General features: G+C 38.0%; 3 protein-coding genes across 3 annotated transcripts; all 3 read right to left on the reverse strand.

Moving 5' to 3' along the window:
- Positions 1 to 450: 450 nt before the first annotated feature.
- On the reverse strand, positions 451 to 3102 carry LOC103440490 (cytochrome P450 734A1-like). Its single transcript, XM_070826571.1, has 4 exons — positions 2550 to 3102; positions 1631 to 1875; positions 1196 to 1559; positions 451 to 1066 (listed from the first exon to the last, which is right to left on the reverse strand). Exons 1-4 carry the CDS (start codon positions 3039 to 3041, stop codon positions 647 to 649), a joined length of 1521 nt encoding a protein of 506 aa, XP_070682672.1. The 5' UTR covers positions 3042 to 3102; the 3' UTR covers positions 451 to 646.
- Positions 3103 to 4648: 1546 nt separating this feature from the next.
- LOC103420971 (cytochrome P450 734A1-like) lies at positions 4649 to 7194 on the reverse strand. The gene is made up of 4 exons (XM_029106654.2): positions 6648 to 7194; positions 5768 to 6012; positions 5333 to 5696; positions 4649 to 5240 (listed from the first exon to the last, which is right to left on the reverse strand). The coding sequence occupies exons 1-4, from the start codon at positions 7137 to 7139 to the stop codon at positions 4821 to 4823; spliced, it is 1521 nt and encodes a 506-aa protein (XP_028962487.2). The 5' UTR covers positions 7140 to 7194; the 3' UTR covers positions 4649 to 4820.
- A 1634-nt stretch (positions 7195 to 8828) lies between these two features.
- Positions 8829 to 12794, reverse strand: LOC114826446 (zinc finger protein GAI-ASSOCIATED FACTOR 1-like). The gene is made up of 4 exons (XM_029106656.2): positions 12299 to 12794; positions 11801 to 12197; positions 11469 to 11683; positions 8829 to 9823 (listed from the first exon to the last, which is right to left on the reverse strand). The coding sequence occupies exons 1-4, from the start codon at positions 12444 to 12446 to the stop codon at positions 8976 to 8978; spliced, it is 1608 nt and encodes a 535-aa protein (XP_028962489.2). The 5' UTR covers positions 12447 to 12794; the 3' UTR covers positions 8829 to 8975.
- Between the last annotated feature and the right edge of the window lie 5550 nt (positions 12795 to 18344).

The raw sequence follows: 18344 nt of genomic DNA on the forward strand, positions 1-18344 counted from the left end.
AATTTCAATTGATATGAAATTTGGAACAAAATTTTAGGCCAAAAGCCGAAATTTTGGCCCACATTAAAAAAATCTCAAATTTTAACCCAAAAGTCAAAAAGTCCAAAATCTAATCCCAATCCATCCCGAAATACTGAAAGCATTTTTGCGAATTTTGAAAATTGTGAATACCGAAATTTCGGTTTGGGATTAGTCTTCAAATTCCCGTCCCAAAAATTTTAAGTTTGGGATTTAGGATCCCATTTTCGGTTTGAAATCTCATACCGAACCACCTCTACTAAGTAGTGTCACAGAAGATCTCACAAAAATGTGTCAAAACTTGTGTAAAAAAATGATGTCATGAATCTGCCTCCAATAAATTAGATAGATAAAGAATAGTAATTTATTACTCGTTTCTTATATCTTCTATACTTGACTTGCACGGTTTCTTTTTATTTCAAGTAATTAGTGTGGAAGAACAATTCGAACTTAGTGTAAGAGAACGATCAAAGTTACAAGTGAAATTCAACTTACAGTCTTAACGTCACCTAAAATAAGGGGAAATTTCGTAGAAAATACAATCACATATGGTTACAATATGACTTTAGGAATCTGTTTTCTGAAGCTTCATTGTACAACAAGATAAATAAAACCCTAATTAGAATCTTCAATTTGAAATCCTGCTAAAGAGGATTTGAGCGCCATACTGTGGCTGCAAGGTTACGAACAACGTTGGGGCATGCACATATGTTGGAGACACCGTGAAAGAATAGCGCCGGATGACGGTTGCTAACACAAGTTTCGCTTCAACAAGAGCCAAGTTTTGGCCTGCACAGATTCTAGGACCCAGACCAAATGGAAAGTACGAGGCTAAATGGCTTCGAGGCTCGGAAAACCTCAGCGGGTTGAACTCGTTGGCATCTTCTCCCCATATCTCAGTGTCGTGATGGACCGCGGCCAAAGCCAAATAAAGCTGTGTGTCTGCAGGAATGTCCAGGCTCCCAAGCCTAACCTTCTTTGTTGCTTGCCTCATAAGCATAGCCACCGGAGGGTAGAGCCTAAGTGTTTCGTTAACGATCATGCTAACCTGTTCAAAACGGGATGGAAAATAAACATGCATGGGGATGCAGCAAACTAATTGTGCAATTTAAGTACAAAAATTAACTTTCTTCCCAGCATTGATGCATATAAATAGGGAAGATTGTACAGAACTTACAGTCTTGAGGTCATTCAAATTATCTGCAACCGGAAGCTTATTGTCCCCGGACACGCGAATTATTTCTTCCCTAGCTTTGTCTTGCCATTCCACATGCTTTGCCAAGAGCAGAAGTGCCCAGCTCAGAAGATTAGCAGTCGTTTCCTTTCCTGCAAAGTAGAAGGTCTTGCACTCATCTACAACTTCCTCTATCTCTAATTTCTCCTCTTGTCCGTCCTGATTCTTGTAAGGAGACATCAACAGGCTAAGCAGATTTGTCGAATCTTCACTTCTTTTGCAGTTATTCGTGATCAACATCCGTATTGATTCGCGAGTTTCCTTGTCGAGTCTCCACCTTTCTCGGTTATTCTTGGTAGGCAAAAACCTGCATTCAAAGGAATTCAATGAGTTTGGTATCAGTCACATTTCGCCTTTGAAATTTGGAAGGAAAGTCACCTGAATCCCGGAATGTAGATGCTCCTGACTGCCTTGGAGAACAGATGCATTTGTTGTTCTTGTAAGTCGAAAACACGCTTTCCCTCCTCAAAACTGGTTCCGAAAGCTGTCCTTGATATCACGTCCGCTGAGAGCTCATGAAGTTCTTTGTGCACATCGATTTCAAACTCATCTCTCCCTCCTCTTACATTCTCCCACTTCTCCAACATCTTCATGGTACTCCCCACAATATCTGGCACCCAACCCTGCATCACAGAAAGAACCCAACAACAACATCAAATAAATCGTTTCCCAAAGCATTTGATAGAAGAAACTTGAAAGTGCTTTTAAAAGCACTTGCCAAAGTACCTCAAGAATCACTTACAAGCAAAAAATCTTACGCTTAATCTTGCATATTATGATATAAAGGCTAAAGTATCATTAAGTTTCTTATCCTAAATCATTACGTTTAGTACAAAATTCAGTTGTCGCGATTTAACTCATATAGCTACCAATTATTTTGAAACATAAAACATCTAAATCTAATTTACCCTTGCATATCTAATTGTAATATCCACAACTTATACTTAAACTACAAAAGGAGTAAGGTTTGTGTCCATCCGTTTTTCATACATAAAGTTTGCTCATACCGCCAAAGTTCCTTTACTTAAAAAATACTTAAATTGTAAAAGTTAGTAAACTACTATGATTAAGAGATCGTTTAACTGAAAGTTCTTTTGGTGAAAATATTTTTAAAACCGGTTCTTGGTAAAAATACAAGCAAATTCTGAAAAAGCACTTTAAGTGTTTTTAGAACCAAAATAACATTTCCTTTAAAAACGCATTCAGTGATTTTAAAGGCCTGGTTTATAATATGCCTAAAAGGAAGGGCCCAATTTGGGAATCTCCATTCAATTAAGTGGGTTCATAGAGTAATTACCTTGACCCGCTCCATTTTAAAGGCCTGGTTTATGATCCTTCTATGAAAAGCCCATTCCTCTCCCTCAAGCCCAATAACTCCCTCTCCAAACAAAGTTTTGGTCAACGGGTTAAACGGTAATCTCCGAAACGACCCACTCGTATTCGTCAACACTTCCTTGATCATGTCGGGGTCGGATACTGCCAGCCTGGCCCTGGACCCGAACCAGTAGAGGAAATTCTTCCCGTACATGCAGGACCACCTGTGGTAAAATGGGGACGCGAAGTGAAGATTGTCGTGGTCAAAAGGGCCCCGCTTTGAGAGAGCTTCCGCGAACAGACGGCGGATCTCGGCGGAGTTCCCGAAGATCGGACGGTAGGCGGGCCCCCGTATGCCTTGCTTCCGGAAGTGATGTTGCGTCCTCAGCGGGACCCATATCGTGGAGTTTACAAATTTGGAGAGGAAGAAAAGTAGAGGAAGGAAAAGAACAGCGAGGAGGAGAAGGAAATGCATAATCTCAGTGTATCATTTTTTTTTTTTTGAAAGAATCTCAGTGTATCATTAGCATAAAGAGAGAGTGGGAGAAGACGAAGACTTATTAGTTTCTAATACATCATGCATGACGTACACCAACGTAATCCTTTTGAACAAATTGTAAAATTAAATTTGAGTTTTAACGAAAAAAACAAAATAAAAGGTAAAGTTAATAGATCACGATTTACTTTTTAGTTTAAAAATGTGATTTTTCATTAAATTGAATAATATCAGGAGTTTTTCGTTAAAATTTCCAAATAAGATTTTTGAAGTGCTAATAACAATTTCATTTAATTAAATCATTAACATTTTCGAATTCAGAGTTATGACTATTTTATTATCGGATAGTACTGTTTACACAATCATTTTTTCTTTTTAGCACACTTTTTTAATTTTCGATCGTCAACTCAAATAAACTAAAAAAAATATTAATATAACTTGCCCTTATATGTATAAGAAGTAAAAATAAATCAGTGTATGTACTACATACTGCATTCATGGCAGTGTTGAATATCACAAAGAAACTTATCCAAAAAATGGGGCAATTAAGTTAGTTACGAGCATCCATTCCCTCATGCGATCCTAAGTTCGACTCACTCTAAACCTCAACTGCCGCTTGAAAAAACAACTTGTTAGTTGGTAATTAAAAAAAAAAATTTGAAAGAGGTCCAATTTTATAGCTCATATTTTGAAATAGGTCGAATTTTTAGTGATTTTTTATTTTTGAAATATGTCCAATTTTTAGTCCAATTGGACCTATATCAAAAGACCCCTAAAAAAATTAGATCAATGCTAAGTAGTAGGGCTAGAAATTTTTTTCCAGAAAACCCAAACCAAATAAAAAAAAAATCGATCCTATACCGAAAATTTTTCAAATTGATAATATTGAACCCAACCGAAAAAACATATATATTTATTTATGTTACATGCATGTTAAATGTTGAATTTAAGTAGTTTGATGGTAGATTATATTAGAAACAGAAGTATGAAATTAAGTAGGTTGAAACTTTGGAACATCAATTTGACTTGATATGAATGAATTGATATTTCAATTGGTATATAATTTCAAATTAATATGAGATAAAAAACACAAATTTCAATTGATATGAAATTTGGAACAAAATTTTAGGCCAAAAGCCCAAATTTTGGCCCACATTCAAAAAATCTCAAATTTTAACCCAAAAGTCCAAAAGCCAAAATCTAATCCTGATCAATCCCGAAATACTAAAAGTATTTCAGGAATCTTGAAAATTGGGAATACCAAAATTTCGGTTCGGGATTAGTCTTCAAATCCCGTCTCAAAAATTTTCGGTTTGGGATTCAGGATCTCATTTTCGGTTTGAGATCCCATATCGAACCACCTCTGCTAAGTAGTGTCACGGATCGTTAAAATACATTACGATGTAGATCTCACAAAAATGTGTCAAAACTTGTGTAAAAAAATGATGTCATGAATTTGCCTCCAATAGAATTAGATAGATAAAGAATAGTAATTTATTACTCGTTTCTTATATCTTCTATGCTTGACTTGCGCAGTTTCTTTTTATTTCAAGTAATTAGTGCGGAAGGAAAATTCAAACTTAGTGTAAGAGAACGATCAAAGTCACAAGTGAAATTCAACTTACAGTCTTAACGTCACCGAAAATAAGGGGAAATTTCGTAGAAAATACAATCACATATGGTTACAATATGACTTTAGGAATCTGTTTTCTGAAGCTTCATTGTACAAGAAGATAAATAAAACCCTAATTAGAATCTTCAATTTGAAATCCTGCTAAAGAGGATTTGAGCGCCATACTGTGGCTGCAAGGTTACGAACAACGTTGGGGCATGAACATATGTTGGAGACACCGTGAAAGAATAGCGCCGGATGACGGTTGCTAACACAAGTTTCGCTTCAACAAGAGCCAAGTTTTGGCCTGCACAGATTTTAGGACCCAGACCAAATGGAAAGTACGAGGCTAAATGGCTTCGAGGCTCGGAAAACCTCAGCGGGTTGAACTCGTTGGCATCTTCTCCCCATATCTCAGTGTCGTGATGGACCGCAGCCAATGCCAAATAAAGCTGTGTGTCCGCAGGAATGTCCAGGCTCCCAAGCTTAACCTTCTTTGTTGCTTGCCTCAAAATCACAACCGCCGGAGGGTAGAGCCTAAGTGTTTCGTTAACGATCATGCTAACCTGTTCAAAACGAGATGGAAAATAAACATGCATGGGGATGCAGCAAACTAATTGTGCAATTTAAGTACAAAAATTAACTTTACAGAACTTACAATTTTGAGGTCATTCAAATTATCTGCAACCGGAAGCTTATTGTCCCCGGACACGCGAATTATTTCTTCCCTAGCTTTGTCTTGCCATTCCACATGCTTTGCCAATAGCAGAAGTGCCCAGGTCAGAAGAATAGCAGTCGTTTCCTTTCCTGCAAAGTAGAAGGTCTTGCACTCATCTACAACTTCCTCTATCTCTAATTTCTCCTCTTGTCCATCCTGATTCTTGTAAGGAGACATCAACAGACTAAGCAGATTTGTCGAATCTTCACTTCTTTCGCAGTTATTCGCGATCAACATCCGTATTGATTCGCGAGTTTCCTTGTCGAGTCTCCACCTTTCTCGGTTATTCTTGGTAGGCAAAAACCTGCATTCAAAGGAATTCAATGAGTTTGGTAGCAGTCACATTTCGCCTTTGAAATTTGGAAGGAAAGTCACCTGAATCCCGGAATGTAGACGCTCCTGACTGCCTTGGAGAACAGATGCATTTGTTGTTCTTGTAAGTCGAAAACACGCTTTCCCTCCTCAAAACTGGTTCCGAAAGCTGTCTTTGATATCACGTCCGCTGAGAGGTCATGAAGTTCTTTGTGCACATCGATTTCAAACTCATCTCTCCCTCCTCTTACATTCTCCCACTTGTCCAACATCTTCATGGTACTCCCCACAATATCTGGCACCCAACCCTGCATCACAGAAAGAACCCAACAACAACATCAAATAAATCGTTTCCCAAAGCATTTGATAGAAAAAACTTGAAAGTGCTTTTAAAAGCACTTGCCAAAGTACCTCAAGAATCGCTTATGAGCAAAAAAGCTTACGCTTAATCTTACATATTATGATATAAAGGCTAAAGTATCATTAAGTTTCTTATCCTATATCATTAAGTTTAGTACAAAATTCAGTTGTCCCGATTTAACTCATATAGCTACCAATTATTTCGAAACATAAAACATCTAATTTACCCTCGCATATCTAATTGTTTTAAAAATACTTAAATTGTAAAAGTTAGTAAACCGAACTCGTTTGGATGTAACTTTAAAATGATTGAAAACGCTTTTGGTGAAAATATTTTTGGAACAAATCTTTAGTAAAAATGCAAGTAAATTATGAAAAAGCACTTTAAGTGCTTTTGAAATTAAAAAACATTTTCTCTAAAAATACATTCAATCATTTTAAAAGCACGTCAAAACAAAACTACAAAAACGGAACAAAACTACGACAACTAAAAATATGATTGGGCCGAATTTATAATATGCCTAAAATGAAAAGCCCAATTTACGAATCTCCGTTCAATTAAGTGGGTTCATAGAGTAATTACCTTGACCCGGTCCATTTTAAAGGCCTGGTTGACGATCCTTCTACGACAAGCCCATTCCTCTCCCTCAAGCCCAACAATTCCCTCTCCAAACAAAGTTTTGGTCAACGGGTTAAACGGTAATCTCCGAAACGACCCACTCGTATTCGTCAACACTTCCTTGATCATGTCGGGGTCGGATACTGCCAGCCTGGCCCTGGACCCGAACCAGTAGAGGAAATTCTTCCCGTACATGCGGGACCACGTGTGGTAAAATGGGGACGCGCGGTGAAGATTGTCGTGGTCAAAAGGGCCCCGCTTTGAGAGAGCTTCCGCGAACAGACGGCGGATCTCGGCGGAGTTCCCGAAGATCGGACGGTAGGCGGGCCCCCGTATGCCTTGCTTCCGGAAGTGATGTTGCGTCCTCAGCGGGACCCATATCGTGGAGTTTACAAATTTGGAGAGGAAGAAAAGTAGAGGAAGGAAAAGAACAGCGAGGAGGAGAAGGAAATGCATAATCTCAGTGTATCATTTTTTTTTTTGAAAGAATCTCAGTGTATCATTAGCATAAAGAGAGTGAGAGAAGACGAAGACTTATTGGTTCCTAATACATCATGCATGACGTACACCAACGTAATCCTTTTGAACAAATTGTAAACTTAATTTTGAGTTTTAACGATAAGAACAAAATAAAAGATAAAGTGAATAGTATCAAGATTGATTTTTTAGTATAAAAATATGGTTTTTCATTAAATTGAGCAATATATGGAGTTTTTCGTTAAAATTCCCAAATTAGAATTTTTGAGTCCTAATAACGATTCCATTTAATGAAATCATTAACGTTTTGGAATTCAGAGTTATGACTATTTTATTATCAGATGGTACTGTTTGCACAATCATTTTTTATTTTTAACACATTTTTTTAATTTTCGATCATCAACTTAAATAAGCTGAAAAAAATTAATATAGCTTGCCCTTATGCATATGAGAAGTAAAAATAAATCGGTATATGTACTACATACTGCATTCATGGCAGTGTTGAATATCACAAAGAAACTTATCCAAAAAATGGGGCAATTCAGTTAGTTACGAGCATCCGTTCCCGCATGCATGCGATCCTAAGTTCGACTCACTCTAAACCTTTCAACTGCCGGTAACGATTTCACGTGAAAAACCTCTCAGGGCTGCAGCTGCCAACCAGAGAAACCACCGGGCAGGCAGGTGCCGTACCACGCCATAAAACCACGGAGCCCACAAGTGGTCGAGTCAGAGCAGCACACAACAAATGCAACCGGCCAGCTCACAAATTAAAGGAATTGGATCCTCTCCGAGATAAACCTTCGGGATTTTTCTGACCTACTAACATGAACCGTTGATTTTGATCCAACGGTTACAAGCAGAAAAATCTCTCTAAAATCATAATAATTGTAATCATTTGATTAAAATTCAACGACTTGTGTTAATAGATCAGAAAGATACCGAGGGTTTGCCTCGGAGAGGATCCAGTTCCCAAATTAAATACATCTTCGTCTCGCCACTGACCGATCGATCAACCCGCAATGAACAATACTGTGTCAAATTAAACCCAGGTCCCAGTTTAATCAGCTCCGATTTGACTTGTTTAACCGCCATCAATTTCTCAGTCCATGTGCTCATTCAATCTCGTGCATAATTTTGCTGGTGTCTTCAATAATTTTCTCTGATTTTCTCCAACGCATCAAGTTCGATAAATTGCTGATTGCGATGAGTAATGCTAATGTACCACATTTTTCATACTATTTTTTTTCTTTTGAGGGGGATAAATGGTGGTAAATTACGATTATCTATTTTTTTTGGACTCGGAAAGGTTATGAGGAATTTTATCTTGTCCGTTGCCACAATCAAGCCGACTCACCAACTAGGAATATTAAATCCAGCTTTCCACAATTTTTTATTTTTTGGAGAACCACGGTCCATGATCTTGCCACTTGACTATATCTTTAGAGAGATGTACAAATTTAATATGGAAAGTATAATAAGAGTAGCATTTTTTAATTGGAATGGTCACACCGCTACGATATTTTAGAATAGGACAAAGTATTGACTTTGTCAATCAATGTGTTATAACATAAGTTGACGTGTTATAATATATGTAAATACGCCGTGAATTAAAAGGACTACATGGAGGTTACACCTCTCTAAGCTAGTAAACTAAACAAGCTCCTGTGCAACTTAATTTAACTTTTCCATCCAAAACGGGGACGTTTCAAAATAGCAAAATCAAGCACGATCTATCGCAAAAACAAGGAAGCTTTTCTCCTCTGCAGTTGTACTACATAATATATGATATAACCAGCACAAAATACAGGAGGCCTAAATGTTGGGCTTTCTATCTTGTGCACCTTCCCACGATTCTCCCTGCGAGCTTCCACCGCCTGCTCCTCCACTTCCATACGGAGCTGCAACGTTGAAGGCACCGCTGCTGCCGCCAAAGGAATTCAGGAAAGCAGAAAATCCCCCAGCGGAAGCGCCACCGCCACCACCACTACCGATGCTCAGCCCAAGAAGGTCACGAGTCATGGGCTGGCCCCCGAACGACGAAGGTGGACCCATCATTAGATCAGTAAATTGGGCAACATTTGCAGTTGAGAGAAGTTCAAGCCCTAACTCGGCTCCCACGTGAGCACCACCACCACTTTCTGGCTTCTTGCTCCACTGCAATGTGGTGCTACTGTCTTGAGACGGGGATGAGGTCGTGGACAACCCGAACCCACGAAGCAGTGAGGCGTTTGATGCTGCAGCACCCATTTCGGCTGCCTTTTGGAGCAATGCCGTGGCGGACATGGCAGCGGGCTGAGCGTAGTCGCGGTGGTCTTGTTGATCGGGTGTTGGAAAGAGTGAGAAGCCACTGCTGGAGAGGTAAAGGGAGGTAGAGAGTGAGAGTGATGTGGGTTCATTAATGGCGGAGGTTGTGGTGGAGCCATCCAGGCGGCCCAATGTGGATACTTGATTGGTGAATGAGGACGGTGACGATGCTTGGGGTGGCTGTGTCATCAACGCTGAAGCGGAGGAAGGTGCGAATACACTGGCGAATACACTACTACCATTGTTGCAATTTCCAGTCGAGGTGGTGGCAGTGGCGGTGGTGCTGATTGCCTTGGTAGTTAAGCATGTCGTGGCTGGCGCCGGAGGGGACAGGCCAATTGGGTTTTCTGGCAATTCTGTAACCACCATAAAACAATCAAGCAATCATGATCATCAAAACTTAAAAAGCAGAATGCAAGAAAGTGGTGCAGTCATGAATAAAGCATGTAGAGAAATGTGTTTGAAAATTCTACCGAAGTCCCTCCTCATTGGAAACAACTTAAAAAACCTTGAAAGCTTTGTGCTTTATATGCAAAAGCAGAAAGGAGATAGGCAATCATGGCGTCCTTTCCCCTCAAAACTTTTTCTTCTATTTTTTAGTTTTTTTGTTTTTCAACCCTAATACTCCTCGATCCCTGAGCTCCCATATCAATCGTGCATCCATCCATTTTTCCTGTCGCCGTGGGACAACTCCACTCTCTCTCTCTCTCTCTCCCTCTCTCTCCCCCATGCCTATACTACTGTAAAAGTTGCAACTTTACAAAAGCCTACTCACCCACGCGAGGGCAACATCAAGGTAGAGACAAAAACCCAGCCATAAAAGAATCCGGATCCTCTTTGAGAGGATATGTTCGTTAACGAAGTCTGTTTATTATATATCGTGCGGTTAAAAATTATTTTAAATATTTTTATTTAAAATTAAACATAAATAGTATTTGAAATAAACTGACCGCACAATGTACAACAAACGAACATGATTCACGAATCTCCAGAAGTCTCGAATCCAAAGAGGATCTTGTTGGATAAAATAACACACCAACAGCCTTCATTATTATTATTTACGGAGTAATGCTAAGGGAACTCTTAAAACGGTAGGACTCTTTAAGGACTCTTTAAAGACTCTATGACACTCACAGTTTAACTTCAATTCGTATGCTAACATTGTAAAATATTGTGCAAAAAAACATGAAGTGACAGGAGTTCCACTTTTGAGAGTCTCTTTAGCATCTCTCATATTTTTTTTAATACAAACGATAATTTGGGAAACAATCCAACTTAAGTTCTTCGAGAAAATGCTATAAACCAATTGAAATTTCAATTGAATCCCACGGGCAAGCATTTCAAGAAGGAAAGTGAACTCCCTCTAGAATACTAATCAAACCTATGCGTTTCTAACTATGTAATTAGACAGAGACGCATAGACGTACGTCAGGCCAGTTACACATAGTAAGGCCACCCTCGCATTGAGTTTGATTCCTCTCGACAAACTACGGTAGTTTCCTTTTCATGCAAGAGCTATTTGGAAGAGCGAGAATCAAACTCGGGATCTCAGTGCAAGTGTGACCTGTGAACGTATTCAACCAATATAGCTACAAGCCACTGAATGCTAGCGTAGTTCTAAACTTCTAAGTTTATTTGTAAGATGTGCAAAATAATAAAACCTAAGTATTTTGTTGAAAGGACTGCAACAATCATGTTACGTATCCAAGACGCGCTCCCAAGCTTAGCATTTGACGCACGCACGCAAGAGATTTTTTAGTGTGACAGAAACACGAAATTGTACTTATTACTATACAAATGATAGGATATATATGTTAAAAAGTTAATAACTGAAAATATAAATTTTTTACTACTTATATACTTATATAAAAACACGTAGAATCTCACTCTTGTTCCGATTATAATAAAAAAATTCTCCACGTACGCGCTGTGGCATGCTCAAATTATTCATCATATCGTAATGATAAAACCACATTTATTGACCTTATTAAATAGTGTTACCTGAGCTTTGAATAGACAAGGCCGGAGACACCACCGTGTTTGACGGTGTGTGAGGCGGTGGAGGCGGCGACGCCACCACCGTACTCTTCGCACTCGGAGTCGGATTTGAACTCGGATTCGTACTTCCGTCGGACCCAATCATTAGGGTTTGAGTCTTCGCGCTCTCCTCCGCCAAAGCGTCGCAGAACGCCCTGTGCGTTATGAAGCTATCCCTCCTTCAACCATCCCAAAACAAAACGACAACGCATTAATAACCGGCCGTTTCCCGAAAAAATGTAAGAAAATGGAATGGAAAAGGAAAATGTAAGTTTTCTCGGGAAACAAACACACACCTAGAGAATAAAGTCCCGCAATCGCATCTGTACTCTCGGGTGCCACAGGTCTTCATGTGCGCCTTCCAATCGGACTGCACTGCGTATTTCTTGGAGCACCGCTCGCACTTCCACTTCTTCTCGCCGTGCTTTCGACAAAAGTGCTTCTTAATCCCCGTCAGGTCGCCAAGCGCCCGGGTCGGGTTGTGGTGCACGCAGGAGGTCTCGGGGCAGACGTAGACCCGCTTCCGTACTTCTTTGCTCGTCCGCTGCTTCAGCTTCCACGGCAGGTTGTGGCCCCGCCGGTGGAGCTGCAGGTTCTGGTCCCGCTGGAAGCCTTTGCTGCAGATCTCGCACACGAAACGGTTCGTTGCAAGCAGAGTCGTCGGCGACAGCGCGATCACATCCGCTTCGGGATCTGAAAAAATCGAAAATTAGCAAGAAAATACGTGCTAGCTCAGCTCTAAATAGCAAAAATTAGCAGAATTTAAAGACTAATCGAGAAACGACGTCGTCTACCTGGCATTCCGGGAAGGTTTCGCTTTTTCTTTTGCGGCGGCTCCGAACGAGTCATGGCTTCGCGAGCGGAGGAAGTTAAACTGGCTTCGCCGCCGGAAGCCGTTGAAACCGTCGGTAACGGCGATGAGGAATTATCCAGCTCCCCCATTTTCCAATTTTTAAATCTCTGAGCTCAAAGCCTCTCAAACAAGCTATAAACAAGTTGACTACTTACGGTTTCAGTTCTGATAGATTAAAATAAACAAAAACTCTCTGATTGTTTCCCGGGAAAAGAGAAAATTTTCCGAGAAAAACCGACAAAATTCCTCGAGCTAAATTAATGGACTCCTTGCCCCGGAACGCCGAGTCAACTCAGTCATCGAGGCCGCAGACGGAGAGCCAAAGTCCCATTAGGCGGCGCGGCTCCATAGCTGGATATGGAAGAGAGGGGAGAGAGCGAGAGTGTGTTTGTGAAATACAGGCAGAGAGAGAGAGAGATTTGAACGGAGTGGAAAAATCTTAAATTTATTGAAAAACGGGTTAAAGCGGCGGCATTAACCATGGTTAAATTCGGAAGCTATGGATTTTAACCATGGTTAGGGGATATACCCGAACCCAATGAGTCGAAAGCCGATCCAGTGGCTGCTGGTGTAGATCTGGCCGTCCACGTGTCGCAACAAGCGAGAAGGCGACATTTGTCGGAGGACTAGGCGGTGCTTGTCTTTTAGCACTTCGAAACTATTTTTCTAACCAATAATATACCAAACTTTTTTAAATCAGGACAAAAAAATTTCCTAATACTAATTACGTCAAAAGCTAGTTTTACCCCTGCACAATCCACCGTTTCATAACGGAATGAAGGGGATTTTTGGAATTTGATGTGTTTTTGTAATTTTACAGTAATGCCACTGTGCCGATAAGGACGGGCAAGCGAATGTGGACAAGACAATTTAAAGTTCAAACGTTTTGTCCATGGTCTCAGTGGCTTTCTTGTGATTATCTTGAAAAGCCTGTCTTGTTTGTGTCACTTACGTTGGTGAGGGACAAGAACTTTCATGTCCAAATCTCAACTTAATCAAGTCTTAAAACATGTGATTAAGGGTTTAATCACGTTTTGTTATGTAAACTAAAAAAATTAAAATGCATAACGGTATACAGTTGATTTAGAACACCTAAACATTCATGTCGTCCGTAATCTTCCTTGTTAATTTTGAATACTGTCACATCGACAATTTGATGGAAATGCATATACTTCATTAAATCATATATCTTAATTTTCAAATTGGTAATGAGCTATTAACTGCCATAATGCGTATTTAGTGTAAGTTTTTCCAGTCCAACACAAGGACTTACTTATAACTCGGTATGCCACCGTACATTATAATCGATAATACAATGTCATTTATTTTAACGTTTTCACGGAGCACGACATAACGATTACGAAATGTTAACGTAGCATAATAGAATTTAGGTAAGTCTCCCTGTTTCGTCTATCAAAATCAAACAGTAGGATACTGTACCAACGGAGGTCAAATGTCATCGATGCCCTCGTGAGTCATGGAGGTGCATTTACCCCTTGCGTGCACGTGCTTGAGTCTGCCACTGAAGAGCTTCAATTCCCTGCGTCACAAGTCCATTGCAATCCCATGGACCTCATGGTGTTCCGAGATTAATAGCCGTCGACTGGTCAAATCCAAAGTTCAAGAAGGAGATGCGATGCGTAGTCTAATGTTTGCCTAAAAAGGCAAGTACCCTTTTGTCTCTCCAAAAGTCGGATCTCGACTGAAGAGATTTTCGATGTAATTCAAACACAAATATACTCTCCGATCATTTTTCTTAATTCATCAAGTTTAAGAATTCAGACCGTAGAAATTTAATTTAACGATAAAAATAATTGTTCATTTTAAAAGTTATAATAACTTTAGTCGTTTAATCAAATTTCAACAGTTCAGATCCTTGGATTTGATGGATTAGAAAGAAGTGATCAAAATAAGATCCCTTTCCATCGTTATTGGCCCTGAAAAAACTTCGTTACAGGTAAACTACGTGTGAAAAACTGAGGGAGGAAAGAGAGTCACCCACGCCTAGAAGGCTAGAACAAAACAAATTACATTATAGTATAATCATCAAACAAATAACTCGTTAATTATGAAAAAAACAACATCACAATGGAGGCAAGCGGTCTAATGGAGCTGATTAGATCCATAACCGAGATGAAGCCATCGCTGGAACCCAAAGAACCTATCCCTCCCGAGGCTAGAGCACTGAACAAGGAAATAGCACAACCTTACCCGATCTTCACAACGGTAAAAAATTTAATGAATGAATCATATGGATTGGATTGATAACCTTACCAATTCGGCGAATGCTTAGATTTTCTCATTTGAATAAAAAATCTCATTCTTTAGAGAGTTTCATTAGCATTCACGACCGAGCCCACAGGTATTTAAGACATTTTAGTATAGTATACTGATATTCAGATTCAGATACAGTGGACAGGGATGTGCAGGCCGTCGACGGTCCACATCTCTCAAGGCCCACCAGAAGGGAGCCTAGATGCTGAGGTGGACAGTGCGGATGCAATCTGTCAACACTGCATGGTATATCGACAGGTACTTTTTAAAGAAAACTAATGAAAATGGCTTGAAAACTTTGGGTTTTAAGGATAAGGATAAAATAAAGAGTAAAGTGAATAGTACCATGATTGACTTTTTAGTGTTAAAATGTGATTTTTTGTTAAAGTGAACAATACCGAAAACTTTTCGTTAAAGTTCCCAATATATGCCATTGTTTAATCCCCAATGGTCATAATTATACTCAAATAATTAGAACCCATTTGAACATTATTTTATTCACAATAAAATAATTACATGATCTAATTATTTAAGCAAGTTGTTGCACCCTCATCTCCAACCTAATCTGTGATTTACCCATGATATATCGACATGTACTTTTTAAAGAAAACTAATGAAAAGAACTTGAAAACTTTATGTTTTAACGATAAGAATAAAATAAAGGGTAAAGTGTATAGTACCATTATTGACTTTTTAGTGTAAAAATGTGATTTTTTGTTAAAGTGAACGGTACCAGAAGTTTTTCGTTAAAGTTCTCAATGTATGCCATTGTTTAATCCAAAATGGTCATAATTATACTCAAATAATTAGAACCCATTTGAACATTATTTTATTCACAATAAAATAATTTCAAGATCTAATTATTTAAGCAAGTTGTTGCACCCTCATCTCCAACCTAATCTGTGATTTACCCATTAATTATTTTTAATTACAAATTTTAAACCCTTATGTTGATATTTTATGAATTTAACCCCACCTAAATATTAAATCCTTATAATTTATGTTCTGCCAATTTAGCAAAAAAACAGTGCAGTCACTGCCCTGGCTAGTTGTAAACTGAATGAGTCAAACGACTTCGTTTCTTTGTTTTGTTTTGTTTTGGGGCATTAATCTATAGAAAAACTAATGAAAATGGTTTGAAAAACTTAGAGTTTTAACGATAATGACAAAATAAGGGGTAAAGTGAATAGTACCATGATTGGTTTTTTAGTGTAAAAATATGGTTTTCCGTTAAAAAAACAGTACCGATAGATTTTCGTTAAAATTCCCTTGATCTATCTGTATATTTTATTTGTATTTGGTTTGGTTCTTTTTGCTTGATAGACTTTTTGACCTCAAAACAAGCAAAGTTTACATTGGACTTGAATCTTTTAACTTTTCACACGCTTGGTTTAATTTTGATCGTTGATTTCGTTTGATTTTCTCAATTTAGTGGCTTAAAAAAGAATATGTGAGCAGCAAAAAAAAATATGAAAATCACATTCCTTAATTTTTCGCGTTATATTCATAGAAAAAGTTTAGTAATGTTCCATAAATTACAGGTCTTTTTTCGCTTTGTCTTGCAAACTTTCGATTTAATTATGAATCTCCCATCTTCAATGTGTGTTAATACTGAAGCTTAACATTATCCATTTTGAAATGTCAATGCCTCTTAATTTTTTTGTCGTAAGTCAGTTATTGATTATGTGTGAATATATTTTGTTGACGTATATGCCTTTACAAGTTAGGCATGTGATGCAGAAAACATAAGATTGGTTTGAAAATGATGATTTGTGGGTATTGGTGGTGCTAATTGAAAATTAATGACGGCTGAAAACCAAATTAAAAGTTTGTGAAAATTGAACGAGGTCAAAAGTTTATGATCATCAATTAAAAAAAAAGAATTGTTATTAGCACTCTAAAATTTTCATTCTACACTACAAACTTTTTATATTTAGAAAAATACGAGTGCATTTTTGCTCACCACCCTATGTATCATTGTTAGATAAGTTTGAATTTTGAGATTTGTGCTTATCCACTACACGAATCTCGAAATTTAAACTCATCTAACGGTGATAAATAGGGTGGTGAGCAAAAATGCTCCCGAAAAATACACTGTGAGGAGTGTAGAATAAGATTTTTGGAGTGCTAATAACACTTCCCTAAAAAAATCCTATATTAAAATAAGAACATATTCTATTTTCCGTAGTCCAACAAGAAAAAAAAAACAAGTGGGATTGATGAAAGCTTACCAAATAAAGAAAAAGTTTAATCAATGTCATAATTCGAGAATTGAGAGGGATTAGTTTGTGCTAAGATCATAATTAAGTGCCCAATTCGATCAAAATTGGTATGATGATGTTTGAAGATAAACTTACTAATTATCCATGGATGGAATATTGACTTGGCAAGAAAAAAAAAATGCTAAAAGGGGTAACTGTAGGCATGTTCAGGTGAGGTTTCACCCAATCAGAGATTATCAACATGGAATTTCACCGGATGGTCTTCTATTTTGGGAAGGGAAATAGTGGATAAATTTTCCAGCGCTTAGAACACGGAAGTATGCGCTATAACGTCATTATATAAGTAGAGGGATACGTGAAAAACAAAATTCATTCAATTATATAATAATATATGGAGAAAATTGTAGCAATGATCTTTTAAATTTAATCCAATTGGATTATTGGTCAATCAACTAAAAATTCGTGACCATTAGTCGCTTAACACATTAAAACGTGCAGTTATGATCATTTTCATCAATTCCATTAGAACTTCCGTAAAAATGAGTTATGGTGAAAAGATCATTGCTGCAATTGAGTTAAAGTTGAAAGACCATTGCTACTTGGTTTTCCATCCTTGCCCCTTGACTCAATCTCACGTGCATGGTATGTGACTACTTTTGACGGAAGTTCTGACAGAGTTGACAAAAATGACTATAACTACACGTTTTGATGAATTAACAGATGAATGGTCATAGACTTTTAGTTAATGAATCATTGTTCCAATTAAGTAAAATTAAGAGATCATTACTATCATTTCCTCTAACATACCGCATACCGCCCACTAAAAAATTCTAGAAAGAGCGGTTGGATGAGAATTTTATCACTTTGTTCATTGATCAATTGAGAACACAACGTTGGATGTGACTGAAGACAAAGACTTTTATCAAAAATTGAAATGATTTAGTGGCTCAAAAGCAAAATAAAAGCAAGCAGAAAGTTGAAATTTATACATGTTATCCAGCTTGTTCAAAAAGCATTAACTTTTACTGACAAGTTGCGAGCTCAGAAGAAGACTTAGCATCCCCTCTTATTGTGGCCTGTTTGGATGTGGTTTCAGAATTACCATTGAGTCTTTTTAAGGTTGCTGATTTTGAAAGTAGTTTGGCCGTTTGAGAGTGCTTATCTTGAAAGCATATCGGTTCATAATGCTTGTGATAAAAGTGCTTTTGACATTTTCTGCTATAAACTATTAAGAATTCGTTTAAAAGTGTTTTTAAAATAGCTGAAAACATTTTTTGAATCAATCCTTAATAAAAATATTAATGAATCATGGAGAAACACTTAGTAAAAATGTCAATGAAACTTAAAGAAGCACCGAAAGTGTTTCCTGCATTCAAGAAGCACCTAACTTGTGCATCTTGCATCTCACAAAGATTGGATTTCACTAATTTTCCATTTATTGATTTAATCTTAAAAGCACTTTAAGTGATTCTGAAATTCAAAAACATTTTC

This window comes from Malus domestica, chromosome 08 (genome assembly GCF_042453785.1).
Source record: "Malus domestica chromosome 08, GDT2T_hap1".
NCBI lineage: Eukaryota > Viridiplantae > Streptophyta > Magnoliopsida > Rosales > Rosaceae > Malus > Malus domestica.

Bases quoted from the DNA above. Each gene is read 5' to 3' on its own strand.
- LOC114826446 (XM_029106656.2), bottom strand. From the start codon at position 12,446: ATGGGGGAGCTGGATAATTCCTCATCGCCGTTACCGACGGTTTCAACG. The intron at 12,198-12,298 runs GTAGACGACGTC...CGATTTTTTCAG, and splicing joins AAACCTTCCCGGAATGCCAG to ATCCCGAAGCGGATGTGATC. The intron at 9,824-11,468 runs GTAACACTATTT...TGGTGGTTACAG, and splicing joins CTTGTCTATTCAAAGCTCAG to AATTGCCAGAAAACCCAATT.
- LOC103420971 (XM_029106654.2), bottom strand. From the start codon at position 7,139: ATGCATTTCCTTCTCCTCCTCGCTGTTCTTTTCCTTCCTCTACTTTTC. The intron at 6,013-6,647 runs GTAATTACTCTA...TCTGTGATGCAG, and splicing joins TTAAAATGGACCGGGTCAAG to GGTTGGGTGCCAGATATTGT. The intron at 5,697-5,767 runs GTGACTTTCCTT...CTTTGAATGCAG, and splicing joins GTCTACATTCCGGGATTCAG to GTTTTTGCCTACCAAGAATA.
- LOC103440490 (XM_070826571.1), bottom strand. From the start codon at position 3,041: ATGCATTTCCTTCTCCTCCTCGCTGTTCTTTTCCTTCCTCTACTTTTC. The intron at 1,560-1,630 runs GTGACTTTCCTT...CTTTGAATGCAG, and splicing joins ATCTACATTCCGGGATTCAG to GTTTTTGCCTACCAAGAATA. The intron at 1,067-1,195 runs GTAAGTTCTGTA...CGTTTTGAACAG, and splicing joins ATTTGAATGACCTCAAGACT to GTTAGCATGATCGTTAACGA.